The 16,688-nt window shown below is 37.9% G+C and overlaps 2 protein-coding genes across 10 annotated transcripts in view; both read left to right on the top strand.

Moving 5' to 3' along the window:
* TMEM87A (transmembrane protein 87A) overlaps positions 1-9,369 on the top strand; it is a 39,941-nt gene extending 30,572 nt beyond the window's left edge. For 5 of the 7 annotated variants that reach the window (XM_081153786.1, XM_081153787.1, XM_081153784.1 and 2 more), the window contains exons 15-20: positions 298-401; positions 4,417-4,490; positions 5,239-5,300; positions 5,726-5,781; positions 6,877-6,907; positions 8,143-9,369. In XM_081153786.1, coding sequence (XP_081009912.1) covers positions 298-401; positions 4,417-4,490; positions 5,239-5,300; positions 5,726-5,781; positions 6,877-6,907; positions 8,143-8,184 — 369 coding nt within the window. In that variant the 3' untranslated portion in view covers positions 8,185-9,369. The remainder of the gene's footprint in view (positions 1-297; positions 402-4,416; positions 4,491-5,238; positions 5,301-5,725; positions 5,782-6,876; positions 6,908-8,142) is intronic. The other 2 variants (XM_081153789.1, XM_081153788.1) reach the window with 1 other exon arrangement.
* Positions 9,370-10,957: 1,588 nt separating this feature from the next.
* The window catches only part of VPS39 (VPS39 subunit of HOPS complex), a 39,151-nt gene continuing 33,420 nt past the window's right edge, over positions 10,958-16,688 (top strand). For all 3 annotated transcript variants that reach the window (XM_081153683.1, XM_081153682.1, XM_081153681.1), the window contains exon 1: positions 10,958-11,217. In XM_081153683.1, the coding sequence (XP_081009809.1) occupies positions 11,145-11,217 (73 nt within the window). In that variant the 5' untranslated portion in view covers positions 10,958-11,144. The remainder of the gene's footprint in view (positions 11,218-16,688) is intronic.

Genomic DNA, 16,688 nt, shown 5'->3' with positions numbered 1-16,688 from the left:
TCTTGTATGTTCCCTGACTGGGGATTGAACTCAAAACCTTGGGGTATTGAGGCAACACTCTAACCAACTGAGCTACCTGGCCAGGGCTAGTTGGTTCCTTTTCTTTAACAACAGTAAGCACTACAAGGGACGAAACTGTGTTTCTTTACTTTGTATTCCCATCACTTAGCACAGTGCCTAGCAGGCTCTTAGTTAATATAAGTTGAATTAATAATAAGTAATTCTTGTTCTATGTCATAGGGCTTATGAACAAAGGGATAAGATAATGTATAAATGTACATTTTCCCCTTTTGGTAGGATTGGCGGGAGCTGTGGGTGGACGATGCCATCTGGCGGTTGCTGTTCTCCATGATCCTCTTTGTCATCATGGTTCTCTGGCGACCATCTGCAAACAACCAGAGGTTCTTGGACACTTCTTATTTATGCTTCTAACCATTGAATGACCAGTGTTGTCGAATAAGGGTGGTGCAGTGGGTGTCAGTGTCAGGGTCATGTCATAATAGTGGAAGGACCACTCACTGGGTCTGGAATCAGGAGAATTAAGTTTCTGTCTCAGCTCTCCTATTAATTTGTGTTGTAATTTTTGGCATGCTACCTCTTTTCACCAATCTGGGCCTTAGTTTCTTCTACATATAATGGGGGGGATTGAACCAGTTAATATGAGGTCCCTTTCATTCTGACATCTGATAATGTAAATATTTGTAGGGGAAAATAAGGAAGGTAGATTTGACACTTGTAATGAGAGTCACACCTGTCTAGTGTCCATAAGGAAAGGGCAATTTCTATAGTCTGTAGCCCAGCCCACTTTGTAACAATAGAGAGGGTAAATGAAAACTTACATAAATGACTTTGGAATTAAAAGCCCATGTTTCAGTTTGATTTGTCCAACTATAGGCAAATCTCAATTATTTAGGAACTGACTATTTTAATTTTGTGACTATGCCTTTGTTTCCTTTTTTTTCTCCTTTTGTATGTTTAGACAGTATATTACACAACCACACCACCAAAGAAGGAAAACTAACCAGCTAGTTTTGTAATCAGACATACCAGTAAAAGATTTAGAAATAAAATAAATGATATTCTTTGACCCCCATGAAAATAGACTTTCTTTTTACACTATACACTTAATATTTGTGTTCCTTGAAGAAAAGTTAAAAAAAAATGGCATGGAAGAAAATAAAGGAAATCTCAACTCATACTATTCAGAAAAAATCTAAACATTCTGATGACTGTCCTTTACATTGATCTATTAATCTGCTCAATAGCTGTATCTATGTATGGGGGTGGGCAAAAGTATGTTTACCATTGTGAGTATGTGAAACACAGTTTTTATTTATTTATTTATTTATTTATTTATTTATTTTTAGAGAGAGAGGAAGGGAGAGGAAGAGAAACATCGATGTGAGAGAGGAATCGATGGGTTGCCTCCAGTACACACCTCAACCAGGGATTTAATCCACAACCTAGGTATGTGCCCTGATTGGGAATCAAACCCGTGACCTTTCAGTTCACAGGACAACACTCCAACCAACTGATCCACACAGTTTATTCTTGTATTATTTATTTATTGTCTTATTTATTTGTATTTCAATTATAAACATACTTTTGCTCTTCCTGTATAAAATTTGTCCCTTTTTTCAGCCTTTAAAAAAATTTTGCTTTACCTCTCCTCTTCCTTTCTCTGTCATCTTTTTTAAAAGATTGTGCCCACTTCCTTTAACTCCAGTGTTACCAACCTAATGTGATGTATACTTCCACATTTTACTCCCTGTTCAAATATGGAATTTTCTTTTACTCAACAGTACATTGTGGAAATGCCTTCCAAGACAACTGGTTTAAATTAAACAACTATTTTCATAGATTGTACAGATGTAGTACAGTTAATTAACTTATTTCCATGTTGATGGGCATTTGAACTGTTTCCAGTTTGGGGTGGTTTAGGGTTTCAAGACCACCTGTATGTTTAGAAGGACTTACGGGCCTCAGCATATAGTTGTACTTAAAACAAAGGTTTTTTACAGCAAAATGATGGGATCAACAAAGGGAAAAGACACAGGTGAATATAGAAAAATCCATATTTTCTCTCCCTCCTATGAGGAAGTACATCAACTGTGCTCTCTTTTCCTCAGCAACAAAAAGTGCAATAGCAGTGTTTCTGCTCAGAGAAGCCCATTAGAGACTCAGCACTCAGGTTTTTAATGGGGCCTTGACACATAAGCACCCTCTACTTAATATGTACCAAAATTCCAGGTTCCCAGAAGGTAAGCAAACCTTAATTTAGATTGTATTGTGCAGATAGTCTAGGCACAGTGATCCACCCTTACTCAGGGGAGAGATCAAGTGCCAGGTTCCCAGACACCAGCCATAGGGCATCCTTGTAAGTAGGCCCCCTAAAGGCCTGCTATGTTACTTCTTATGCATAGGGTTCATTAAAAATAGGAATAAACTACAGTGATGTGTTAAATACCCTTGTACACCAATTCTTACACACTTTAGTACTCCCTTGCCCCTCACTCTTCCCCCATCTCACTTATTATAACTATTAACTATAACCAGAGTTTGTTGATTATTTTTGAACATTTTATGGTATTCTTGGTTATAGAAACACTTGAAAATATGGAATAAAATTTGTAAATTTTTTCCCCCTCATGGATTGTATATTTTCTCTCTTGTTTTAAGATATCCTTTCCTAGCTTGAGGTGAAGTCATAAAGTTACTTTGTGATTTAAAAAAAATTTCACAATTGAGATTCCATTTATCAAGAATTGTTTAATTATAGGTTCTCTGCTCTCTTCAGTTGCTCTGATACTGCTTCAGTAGCACACTTAAATATCTTAGCTTCCTAATAAGCCCTGCTATCTGGAGGGCCTAAAACCACTCTCCCTCTAATTTTTTTTTTCAAATGTCCTTTACTATTGGGTCCTTGCTCCTCAATAAAAATTGACCTTGGTTGTTTAATTCTAGGAAAACCTTTTCAGATTTTTATAGGAATTTAATAGAATTAATGCATTAACTAGGGAAATCTTTTTGATGATTCCATCTTTGAATATGGCATATCTTCATTTTTTAGTTTTTTCTTTTTAAAAAAAAATATGTTTTATTGATTTCAGAGAGAGGAAGGGAGAGGGGAGAGAGAGAGAGAGAAAAGCATCACTGATGAGAGAGAACCGTCGATCAGCTGCCTCCTGCATGACCCCTACTGGGGACTGAGCCTGCAACCTGGGCATGTGCACTGACTGGGAATCACATGGTGACCTCCTGGTTCATGGGTTGACATTTAACCACTGAGCAACACCAGCCGGGCCATTTTTTTTTTTTTTCAGTGCTTCAGTTATGTTTTATAATTTTATTTAAGTGTTTTTAAACATTTATGACTCTTAGGATACATACTTTAGAAATAATACATCTGAGTTTTCCAAATATGTAGAAATGCTGTTGGGTTTTGTATATTTATAATATCCATCCAGCCTCCTGCATTACCTTGTTCTGATAATTTCTCAGTAGATTGGTTATTAGCTAAACTAATGTCAATGTTATTCCTGTCCAGATTACCTTGCCGCTTCATTTCTGATTTTTGTGTTGGCCTAGGCTGTTGAATTGAGGCAGGGAGAGTGGGCCCCCTCATCTTATTCTCACTTTAAAATAAATGCTTCTCAAGTGTCATCAACTCTCATATCTACTGTGAAATTTTGTTAGTTACCCTTTAACATGTTATAGGTATTCTCTATTCCTAGCTTATAGAGTTTTCTTTTTTAATCACAGAAGGGAGATTTTTTAAAAAGGTAGAATGAAAATAATAGGTTATAGTAAGTACAGAGCAAGCTCAAAGCTAAAGCATTCTAGGAATGACCTGTCTACTGAGTCTCTTGGAAGTTGTGAAGGAAAGATATCTGAGATGTACCAGATTAGGCTATCTTCCCATTCTCCATTTGGGAACAGATTCTAAATTACCTGACACACACAACATCAGAACTTCCATCTCAAATACCTAATTGAAGACAGATTTTAAGTTACACGAGAATTTGCTTACCTCTGTGTGATGCATATGCTTGTAAACAAACATTTACTGAATGCTTACGATATGTCAGGTATTACTGTAAGCACTTTCTGAAATCACTTGTCACAGAACACCTCTGAGTAATGTTCTGTTATCCCACTCACAGATGGTAAAACGGGGGGTACGGAGGGAAAAAGGAACTTGTCTAAAGGCACTGGCAGAGGTGGTGTGCGCCGCTCCCTTGCCGGTGCAGGCGTTGAGAGCCTTCTGAAAGGGAAGAACTATTTTATTATTTAGCAAACTGATGTTATGAATGACTGTAATTCGGAGCTTCAATAATTAGTCCCGTAAAATCCAGATAGTGGAGCAATTTTTGTAGTTTTCTAATTTTTTCCCTCACGTTCTGCCCTTGTTCTCAGATTTGCCTTCTCACCGTTGTCTGAGGAAGAGGAGGAGGAGGAGCAGAAGGAACCTATGCTGAAAGAAAGCTTTGGTGGGTAACACTCACCTTGTGTTTCTGCTTTAAATACTCTTTCCTGGTTTTTAGAAATAGAGTAAAATAAAGTAAGTACAGTTGGCCCTGAACAACATGGGGGTTAGGGGTGCTGACTCCCCATGCGGTCGAAAATTCTTGTATAACTTTTGACTCCCCAAAAACTTCACTACTAGCCTACTGTTGACTGGAAGGAAGCCTTACTGATGACATAAACAGTCATTTAACACATATTTTGTGTGTTACATGTATTATATGCTATGTTCTTACAATAAAGTAAGCTAGAGAAAAGTCAGTGTTATTAAAATCATAAGAAAAAAATACATTTACTATGTTAATTGAAAAAAAATCTACATATAAGTGGACCCACATAGTTCAAACACATGTTCAAGGGTCAACTGTATAACATTTTGAGTATCAAAATCAAGATATTTTGATATAATTACATTGTTTATTATTTTACAGCTGTGTGTGGGGTGAAGTTAGGGAGAAGCAAAAATAAGGGCATGAATCTTAAGATGAAGCTATGGTAAATTCTGTAAATAATTGGACATTAAGTGTCCAGTTTACTTACCAGAGATGAGCTGAAAATTTGGCTTTGAACTTCCTAGCATAAATGTAAAGATGGAGAAACATCTCTTGTATAATTCAATGTCAGTAAGCTTAAAATAAAACTCTGAATCCATTTTTGTGATCGTTGCTAGTATATTGACATAGTTAACCAATCTCCTTTTTTTCCTTTCTACAGAAGGAATGAAAATGAGAAGTACCAAACAAGAACCAAATGGAAATAGTAAAGTAAATAAAGCAGTAAGTATGACTTTTCTCTCCTCTTTGCCCTGTTCTCCAGTCCTTGGTGGAGGTCAGCAGTTAGGTATAGGCCTTAATGACTTTCTTTACTGTTGCTGTAATTAAGCTTGCTGTTTAAATCTTTTAATATATATTACATTTACATTTTAAAAAACGGACACAGCAAGTGAGTCTATGTGGGACTTAGTAATCTTTAACTAGTTGTTTTGCTACTATGTCCTGGAAAGGTACAAGACCAGAGTGATGGTTTTGTTTAATGGTTTTCATCAATTATTTGACTTTGCTGTTAGCAGTCCCATTTATTATGTGAATATATTACTTCAGAGGGACAAGATTAAATTTAAAGATTTTGAGACCTCTAGATTTTTACCCAAGATGTATTATTTTATGCATTTTAGTAACAACTGGTACTTGTATATTCCCAGCAGGAAGATGATTTGAAGTGGGTAGAAGAAAATGTTCCTTCTTCTGTGACAGATGTGTAAGTTTTTTTGTTTTTTTAAAAATATGTTTTATTGATTTCAGAGAGAGGAAGGGAGAAGGAGAGAGAGATAGAAACATCAGTGATTAAAGAGTCATTGATCTGCTGCCTCCTGCACACCACCTTCTGGGGATGGAGCCTGCAATCCAGGCATGTTCCCTCACCACGAATTGAACCAGGATCTCCTGGTTTATGGGTTGACACTCAACCAGTGAGCAGCACTGGCCAGGCAGAAGTATAAGTTTTTGAATCGTTACTATAAGAATCCTATTTCAAAGTTAGTATTAACTTATTATTTTAATTGGGGGGGGCAGAGTATACTAATGAGAATGCTTATAGTTAACCTTTCAAAAGAATTATTAAAAACAAAAAGGTGTTTAAAAATCAGGAATAGGGATGATGTACAGACAAAAGTAATTGAGATTATTCATTCAGATGACATTTTTGCTTAGAAAGATTTCAGTATAGGTCTTTCCAAAATCAGTGAGATAATTCTTTTGGAATGTTTTTTTTTTTAATTACAGTTTACATTCAGTATTATTTTGTATTAGTTTCAGGTATATAGCACAGTGGTTAGACAGTCCTACACTTCACAAAGTCCTTCCCTGATATTTCTAGTATCCACCTGGCACCGTACATAGTTGTTACAATATTATTGACTATATTCCCTGTGCTGTACTTTATACTGTGACTATTTTATAACTACCAATTTGTACTTCTTAATGCCTTTACCTTTTTCACCCCATCCCTCAACCTTCCTCCCTCTAGCAACCATCAATCTGTTCTCTGTATCTATGAGTCTAAGTGTTGTTTGTTTGTTTATTTGGGGGATTTTTTAATTCCTTTCTTTGGCTATAATTTTATCAAACATTGGTTTATTACAGTACAGAACAACTTTTTTTCTTCTATATAATTTTAGTAACTTTGATTCTAATTATTTGCTCCCCCCTAAATGGCCATTAATAGGATACAAATATATACTTACAAAAAAAAAAAAAAAAAAAGCTTTACATTGCATTTATTATTCCACTGTCCTTTTTGAACCACATATGACTTTATTTTAAATTATTCCATTTGGTGTTTTCCTCTCTGCAGAGCACTTCCAGCCCTTCTTGATTCTGATGAGGTTAGTAATCAAATCATGTACATAAAATGTGAGTCTGGTGACTTAATAGGGAGTCATAAGTTATCTGTTCAGGGATATTTTATTTATTTGACTCAGTAAGTGTATCAGTGAAAAGGATGAGAAGAGAAATATTACTATTAGAACTCAAATATTCTAGAATGTTTACTTTCTGTATATGTCCTCCTTTTCCAAAGTTATATGATCAGACTTGAGAATGTCTTTGTTTAATTTGGGTAGCAAATATCCATAATGTCCCACTTTCTAATTCCTTTGTCTTTAAAAAATTCAGATTTAACCCTTATTTAATCTTGGCAAAAATAATAAAAGGATTGAGAAAGGAGTATCGTAGGCCAAAGCAAAACTTATAAATTATTTTAGGTTACTTATTATTCATTGTTGTCTGTGTTATTATCCTCTTCAGATATTAAGGATTATAATTAGTATCCCTAATATGTATGTTGATTTTTAATCTTTTAATATGCTTCTATATGGTTCATCTGGAAGGCTTCACAATAAAGTCTTATATAAGAATTGCAGTCTGAGTTAATGGAAACTAGTTCTGGACATGTTCTGAATGTTAGGTTAGAATATTTTAGGAAGCCTTTTGAGTGCACCAAAAATTATGTTGAAAAACACATAAAATGACCATCCTAACAATTCTCAAGTGCACAGTGTTAATTATATATGCATTGTTGTGCAAAAGATCTCTAGAACTTTTTCATCAATGTAGTTTTAATGAGTATATAATATTTCATTATAAGGTTATACAATAGTTTGCTTACACAATTCTGTAGTTTTTGACACTTAATTCTTTCTAGTATTTTCTTATAATCCTGAGTGTTGCAGTAGAATGCTTGTGACTAAATCTTTGCCCACATTCTTAATAATTTCTTCAAGTTTAATTCCTGAATCAGAGGAAGTATATATTTTTATTGAAGCTTAATCTTAAGTAAATATTTGTTTAATCATCTTAATGGACTCTAAAGCATGCAGTTCCTTTTGATTTGTGGTTTGATGTACAGAAGCCTAGAGATTTTGATTCGCTTAATCTTGTGTGGGGCCTAGACATGTCTTTCTTTCAAAATCTTCATAGATGATCAGGAACCATCTCTCTAAGTATTTAATGAACATAAGTACTTGCAGAAAATGCATTTGTGTAGCAACTACGTAGAAGATATTTGGAATGTAGACCATTTAAGATTAATATATTTTGAATAAACCTTTTTTCCCCCTAGGAACGAATGATCACACACTTTGAAAGGTCCAAAATGGAGTAAAGAGTGGGAAGATGTGCGGTTAAGACGGCTGGTATCTGGGAAGAGATCATCTTCTGTTAATCATCTTACACTGCTCCCGGATTAAAGGAGCGATGACAACTGATCTGTTCCTCGATCTTTGTGCATTGGAGCTGCTGAGAGGTGTCAGAACTAGAACATCTCATTGAATGATGTTCATAGGATGAGAACCTACAAGTTTCTTATTTACAACATTGATGCCCCATTCCCTCCCACACCCTGACATGGATGTTATGCAACTTATGTGTGCTATTCCTGAACCTTCTATGATGTGTAAATTGTTTAATCTGTCAAACTAAAAAGTTCAACATCTTCTAAACAACTGTGACATCAATACCATTGTAATCTCCAGGAGCAACTGCCTGTAATTTTTATTTATTTAGGGAGTTACATAGGTGATGGGGGAAATTGTTCATTATCTTTCCACTTCTGGGGAAGTCAAGGTTACATCTAGCAGAGGTAGTTTTGAGAAAAAAGGTCCTTCTGACTTAAGGAGCCATGGTTCTATCAATAATTAAAAGGAAGGAAGAAGGAGGGAGAGAAAAAAACTGTTACAGTGTAATTCAGATCATTTAAAAAAGCAAAATCAAGTGCAATTTTGTTTACAAATGGTATATATTAAAGATTTTTCTATTTCAGATGTACTTTAGAGAGAAATATTAGCTTAACTCTTTTGACATCTGCTATTGTGACACATCCCATTGCTGGCAATGTGGTGCACACTCCAGAACTTTTAACTACTGTTTTGTAAGCCTCCAAGGCAACATTGCAGACTCTAGGCAATGCTTTGTTTGCCTTCATGCCATTCACTGGGTGTTGCACTAGATGCAGAGAGGCACTCCATTTAAGTGCTTGTGAGTGAGCACCCTGTTAAAGACTGTAATTCTTCAGAAGCAGGAGCTAATACAAAGGAAACAGGTCCTTCTAGCTTGAAGTTTTGCTGCATGAAGTAGTGTGGAGGCCCTGGACTGCTGCTCATCCTTTAGGGTAAACTGTTCTTGTATCTGGTGTTGGTTTAGAGACTGTTTCTAAGACATCACAAGGTGATGGGATTCATTTGAAGCACTCCGTTTCTGTTTTAATGGTTTTGTCTACTTTTGCCTTCCCAAAAGTTTTGTTCTACAATAGAAAGTTCATGCCATTTTTTAATATAAAAAAGTTTTAACAAAATTAATGTGTTTCTCTCTTTTTTTGGACTTTCTCTAAAGCCCCTTCTTTCTCCCAAACTTGTGGGAAATTCCCTTACATGGTTTTTATTCTATATCGTCTTAACCTGTTGAAACCAATAACCATGTGACCACAATCTTCACTAACTCATAGTGAAAGTGTTCACATTTATGTAACATTTCTCTATAGCTGTTTGCTGTGGTGATTTTTAAAAAATCTCTTGGGCAGTATCTCTAAGGAACCATATGAGGAACTGACTATATTCCCAGGTTAACCTATTAGCAAAGGGCTGGTATAATTGTCACATGCTTCTGTTCCTTCATACTAAAACTTAGCAAATGAATAATAGTCACACATGTCAGGATAGTTGGTCAAATATTTTTTGAGACTGGTTAGATGTCGACTTGAGAGCAGGAGTTATGTTAAGCAGGAGTTTATAGTATAAATTCTGTAGCCTGGGACCTGATAATTCTTTCTGCTTTTTCTATGGCTGCTTATGTTACTGTGATTGTATATGGGTGTCATTTTTTTAGAACAGGTTCAGAAGGGATATATAGTATTATGTTGACCTGTTACCTTATAGTTTACATTGTTTATTTTAGTCTTTGTCCATGTTCCTGGAACTACAGGTATTATTAGATCTTCCTCCAGCACAGTAGCTGGCAATTCTAAATTTTCAAAGTGTTTAGTTTCTATGGTAAAAACAGACATAAGATTTGTTAGCAATTTTTTGTTTCTTACTACTTGAAAATATTTGATTATCAGAAACAGCTAGTAAAGGTGGAACAATATTCCTAATTTACAGATGAAGAAACAGATTGTGTAAAATTAAAGTGACCAGGGACATTTTTTGCTTCATATCATAGACTCACCCCCCCCCCTTTTTTTTTTTTTTTTACATTTTTGCTTTAAACCAAAATGCTTAATTTTATGACATACCTGTTGTTTTCTTGGGGGTAAATTGCCAGATGCTGATCATTGCAGTGGTTCTCAAACTTTCAGTGCATTGACTTACCTTGGGAACTTATTAAAACTGACTAGTGGACACCCCCACCTTGCCACCCTTCAGAGTTTCTGATTGAGTAGGGCTGGGATGAGGCCTGAGACCGCATTTCTAACAAGTTCCCAGATGCTGATGGTCTAGGGACCACCCTTTGCGAACCACTGGCTTGGAACACCTTTAAAATGTAAGGGTAAGGCTGTGATTATAATGGAAATACTAACACTATTTATTGATTGCTGAGTATGTCAGGCATTACTAAGTGCTCACAACGTTAGGTAGGTACGTAACACCGTCATCATTTTTAAGCTACGGAAATTTAAGTCCTTGGGAGATTAAAATTAAATGTCACAGCCAGTTTCCAAAATGGCAGATTTCCATCCCAGGTCTGACGCCAAAGCCCGAATTCTTTCACTACCACACTACACTTCCTAATACAGTTCTAAGATTAAGATGATTTTCCCTCCTTATTAAGCTCATAGCTACCCCACGAAGGAGAATCTCTGGGTCTTGGGTGAAATAGGAACCGAAGCATTGGCGCATTCCTTAAAGGGGATTTAAAAGCTGGGGCGGAAGGGGCGGGACTTCGCCTGCGGAAGGGGTGGGCTTAGAGCAGCAGGAAGTCCGGTGTCGATGGTGGCTCTGTTGTCTACGGGCCTATGGTTGGAGTCCCTGGCCAGATCCTGGTGGTTCTTTCCCTTTACGTGGTCCTGTTCATGAGCCCGGCCCGGCCCGCACAGAGTGAGTCTGTGACGGCGACTCCCTGCTCGCAGCCATGCACGACGCCTTCGAGCCGGTGCCGATCCTAGAAAAGCTGCCTCTACAGATAGACTGTCTGGCTGCCTGGGGTGAGTCGAGAGACCTAGGGGCCGAGGCGGGGGCAGCGCGGGAGCAGCCCCGACCATTCACGAGGTTGGGGAAGTGGACCGGCGTCTGGCTGTGGGCTCCCGTCTGACGCTGTCCGAAAGAGAACCGGGATGAAGGAGTGCAGAGCATTGCAGAGCGCGAGGGCGGTGGGGCTCTGTGGGAGATCCCCAGGGACTTAAGCATTTTAGGGACGTTCCACTTGCCCTTGCTCTTGGTGCAGAGTCGGAGGTTGAGCTTTCCTTATTGTGCTCCGCTTTGGCTTATTTCGATTCCCAAGAAGTCTTTAGTTTGGAGGCACAAGCAGTTGGAAGTTTTCAGCTTGCCAGGGACTTTAACTTACCCAGATGATTGTGTAGTGCTGGTTTGGGGGCGGGGATGGGGGTGGAGGGTGGGATTGAACAGAATAACACCATGTGCCTTTTTTCCCTTAGTGATCATTCATTGTTCACTTCTCATTATTGTAGGTAACTCACGTTGTTACTCTAAACTCTTAATCTAGCCCAGCAATTTTCAACCGGTGTGCCACAAGAATTTGTAAAATATGCAATACCTGACTATTTAGGGACACTGACTTCTTTTCCCTTAAAAAAAAGGACAGCAGCCAACACAACAATGGCTGTCCAGAGTGAATGAATCAAAATTATACCTACTATTTGTCAGATTGGCAATATATATATATATATATATTTTGGTGTGCCGCAGAATTTTAGTAATTAGTTTATGTGTGCCATGAGATGCAAAAGGTTGAAAATCGCTGATCTAGCCAAGTGGTTCATTGCCTTATATTCAAGTACCCAACTTACCTAACTCTGTAGGTAGAAGAATATCATTCCAGGCTGTCTTGAAGTTTAACTCATCATAACTGGCATAAGACTCTTGGGAGTGGCAGTGCAGAAAGCCAGGGTCAGGATCTCTTATCTCTTGTATAGTGCGGAACACAAAGGTTTTAGGGGTCTAAACTTTGACTCTTAACTATGAACATTATGATCTTATCTGTGACTGGTTGTGTCTAATAGCCACCAAAGACCAAACAAATAATTTCAATCTTTCCTGTTAATGTCCAGGTACTAGAAATCAAGGGCCATAAAAAGGTGGCCCAGAACCCTTAATCATATCTTATATTGAGGGCCTGGAGGAATCTTGATGGTGGCTGGCATCTTATGCATCATCTGGAGAGTGCCACCCAGTCAGTGTTGCAGAGTTCTTTGCAGCCTCTTCAGTAGGGTGCTTTCACTACAGATCTTCATGTTAATACACGCCCCTCCTGCCTTTAACAGCCCTAGGCCTCTTTAAAATCACACCTCCATAGTAAGTTGTTTTAGTCCTTTAAGTTAAGGAGAGAATCCTGCTTCCTCCAGATATGTCAAGAAGGTTTTCATTTTCTGTCATTAAGTGCTCTCAGTAAGAATTAAAAATAGAGGGGAAAAAAACTTTAAAAATGAAAGACCTGACACTGCACAAAGGGATTCATTCCCCTATTTCTTCATCAAATATGTATTAAGTGCCTATATAGACCAGCCTCTCTGGTAGGGACAGGAATATAAGGATGAGTAAGACACAGTACCTGTGCTTCTAGGACACACAATGGGGGACAAAGACATATAAACAGATTATGATACAAGATAAATGATACTAGAGACATATGCTGCATATTAGGGAAACATGAAGGAGGGGTACCCAACTCTGTCTAGGACATATGCTTCTAAAAGGATGGGTGCAGCTGCTTACCACACTCTACTTAGCTTGTCCCAGTGCTTGACTCTGATACCCTGTGGAACTAGTAGTCCTCTCACCAATTCCACTTGGTCACAGTAAAGATTCCCTGTACCTGTGCTTTTCTTGAAGGCAGTTTTGAAATGTTAGGTAGCTTTGGATCTCCCGAACAGGAGAAATGCCTGTTGCCTATTAGGATGCTGTGGTAGATACTGGGGCTACAAGAGGTCATTTACCACCTTCTGCCTCAAAACTACTTTATTTTCAGACTTTAGCAACAATAAATATTTCTAGTCATTATCCATATTACTTGATACTCATTCAGGAACCTGCAGGGCCTGAACTGGAAGATGTCTTCAAGATCCCACCTCCAGAATAAATCTAGAATCCAACCATTTCTTTCTACTCTTGATGAATTCACCATCCTCTCTCATTTGAATTACTATAGAAGTCTTCAGACTGATCACCCTGTGTTTGTCATTGTGCCATTTTCAGTTTTTTATCCATATAGAGCCACCTTGTGAAAACTTAATCTAATCACATCTTTTCTCTGCTCAAAACCCTTCAGTAGCTTCCTATCACAACTATAATAAGTTCCAAAGTCCTTACCATGGCAGGCTATACCTGACATCATTAGGCCTCTGGTTACTTCTCTGACTTTGTTTCCTTTGCTCTTATCCCTTGAACCTATCTAGTACTAGTTACATGGTCTTTCTTGTTCCATGAACACATACAGCACATATCTACCTCAGGGTCTTTGCACTTGTTGTTTCCTCTGCCTTAGATATTTCATGGCTCATTCCTCATTTCATTCAAGTGTCTGCTGAAATGTCACATAAATCAGCAAGACCTTCCCTAACTGTTCTGTATTAAAGGGAATGCTACATCCACCAGTGTGCTATTCTCTTACTCACTCTTATCTTCCCTTTTATCATGGAGTGCCATCTAATGCTATTTTGTATATTATTATTGCCTTATTAGAATATAAATTTCTTCAGAGTAGTAACTTTGTTTTTTATATTGCTTTGTATGCAGTCCCTAGAACAGTTCCAAAGTCCTAATGAGTATCCATTAAGTATTTGTTTTATTAATTAATAATATTAATTGTAATAGATTATATTTATTGAATACTAATCATATTGAGCTTTTATAAAATAATAACTCCATTTTGCAGAGGAAAAACCTGAGAACTTAAATTTTTTTCAGGGTTGTGTATCTAGTAAATTATGACTGATTCTAGAGCCTGGTTCCCAAACTTTAATGTATATTCAGAGCCTGTAACAAAAATGCAGATTTGTGTGTGTGTGTATGTGTATATACACAATCATATTTGCTTATATTATGCAAAGAAACAGTGGAAAAATAAATCACAAACTACTAAAATGCTTACCTATAGTAGGAGAGAACAGGGTAGAGTGGACAAGGATGGAAGCTAGATTTCTCACAGTTTTAACTTTGGAACTACATAAATATCTCATATAATAAAATGAAATTTAAAAATGCAAATTTCAGGGCACCCACCACCACAGAATCATTGACTCCGGATCTCTGGGAGCAGGGCTCAGGAATGTGCATTTTTAATAAGTGCAAGTGATTCCGATGTGGCTAATCAGGGGCTTATGTTCTGAGACACACTGTGACCCAATGAAGAGAAGTGAGCATCAGCTTATTCCCTGCAATGGCCAGCATTGGGCCAGGAATGGAGTTGTTTATCCCATGAAGTTGGACTGGGTTGCACTGCTAGACAGAGCTTCAATAGGGTAATTATGAGCAAGAAGGGCCAGCCTTGCTCACTTCTGAGGAGGGATCAAGTCCAACCTGGTGTCTCAGAATTAAGCTGTCAGGAATTTTCTAGGGCTTATTCTCATTTGCTTATGAGTGTGTTACTTATTTGTGTAGTGTGTTCCACTTCTGATACGCAGTGTTGAGTCTCAGAAGGGACTGTTTACCCTGCGCTGTACCGGCTCTGCAGGCTCCTCATTTTCTGTGTTTTGCATGCACAGCTTGTTATACGGTGACATGTCACTAGGACATGAAGGTCCAATGTGGCTCAGGTCCTCTGTAACCAAATTAAGCCTCTTCCAGGTTCTATGCTCTTATTCCATTTTCCTTATGACTTTGGGGATTAGGAATGAGTATGTGTATGGTGCTTTTACTATTTAAAGGAAAGTTGTTACAATACTTTGCATATACGATGAAGGCATTTTTCCTTAGCACCTCCAAATGAAAGGTTGAAAAGGGTCAAATAAAATTTCAATTAAAAATTTTAAAAACAGCCCTGGCTGGTGTGACTCAGTTAGTTTGGCATTGTCCCGTGCACCAAAAGGTTGCTGGTTCAACTCCATATCAGGGTACATGCCTGGGTTTCAGGCTCAGTCCCCGGTAGGGGGCACATGGGAGGCAGCTGATCAGTATTTCTCTCTCATCGATGTTTCTCTCTTTCCTTCTCTTTCTTCCCCCCAAAGTCAATAAAAACATATTAAAAAATTTTTTAAACAATTTCTTTTTTTTTTTTTTTCCATCCTTACCCGAGGATAGTTTTTCCATTGCTTTTCAGAGAGAGTGGAAGGGAGAGAGAGAAACATCAGTGTGAGAGAGACCCATTGACTGGCTGCCTCCCGCATGCACCCTGACCAGGGTGGGGGATTGAGCAACCAACCGAGGTATGTGCCCTTGTTTGGAATCAAACCCGAGACCCTTCAGTCCACGGGCTGACGCTCTAACCACTGAGCCAAACCGGCCAGGGCTTTTTAAACAGTTTCAATGAACTTATCTAATTCCATTTTATGACTAGTAGACATTTGATAAGAAACATCTATTGGCAAATAAGTATTTCAATAAAAATAGAAAATGGGCTCTCAAATGTCATGTTTATGAGTTTGACTGCATATTGAGGTAGCATAGCTTCATGAGAATTTAAGCCCCTGTGGGACAGCATCAGAGATCTGCTGTAAGGTAACCGACAGCAAGCGTGGAAAAACACATGGAGTGAGACAAGTTGAGGCCATCACAGGAATCCCTGGAGAGACTGTGGGAGAAGGCTTTTGGGAGGTACCTTGTGGAAGGAAAATTGGTAGGCCTTGCAGACCTCGTGGAAGGTAAGGCTGTTGAAAGAGATAAAGAAAAACAGGAACTGGCAGGGGTTTGGGGGGCACAGTGAAGAAGGATAGGGAAGATGGTGAACGTTATTATGTTGGCCTTTTGGTTATAGATTTTTATGTATATTATAAGAGAATTTTTAAACACTTCACACTTCATTTTATTTATATCTGAAATATCAGTGGGTGTCCTAAAAATCAACTTTAATATTACCAATTACTCAATACAGTGATATCTAAACAATATCTTTTACAAAGCAAGTACTGTAAGCTGAATTCTTTTCCCCCCATATTCTGCTCCAACATAAATCTCCAGCATTCCATTAGAGCTAGTATTGTTTCTGATTTCCACTTATGTTGTTAAGAGCACTTAGTGACTTATTTTCTGTGTCCTGCCTTTGTTTTAAAATGCAAAATAAAAGAAGACAGAATCACTACCTTTTTCTGGAAGACTAACAACATCAACCTGGAGAAATGTTCCTGAGGTGGCTCCTGATTTGTTTTTATAAATATAACCACTGCCTTCCAACAGCCTCTGGCCAACACCCATTCTTCTGACGTGGGTGCCCTATTAAGTGCATCACAGCATGTGGTTAGGTCTTGACATTCCTATGCACATCTTACTACATGTGTGACTCTGG

Source organism: Miniopterus schreibersii (assembly GCF_964146895.1).
Source record: "Miniopterus schreibersii genome assembly, chromosome: 1".
Classification (NCBI taxonomy): Eukaryota; Metazoa; Chordata; class Mammalia; order Chiroptera; family Miniopteridae; genus Miniopterus; species Miniopterus schreibersii.
This window is presented reverse-complemented; position numbering and strand designations above follow the sequence as displayed.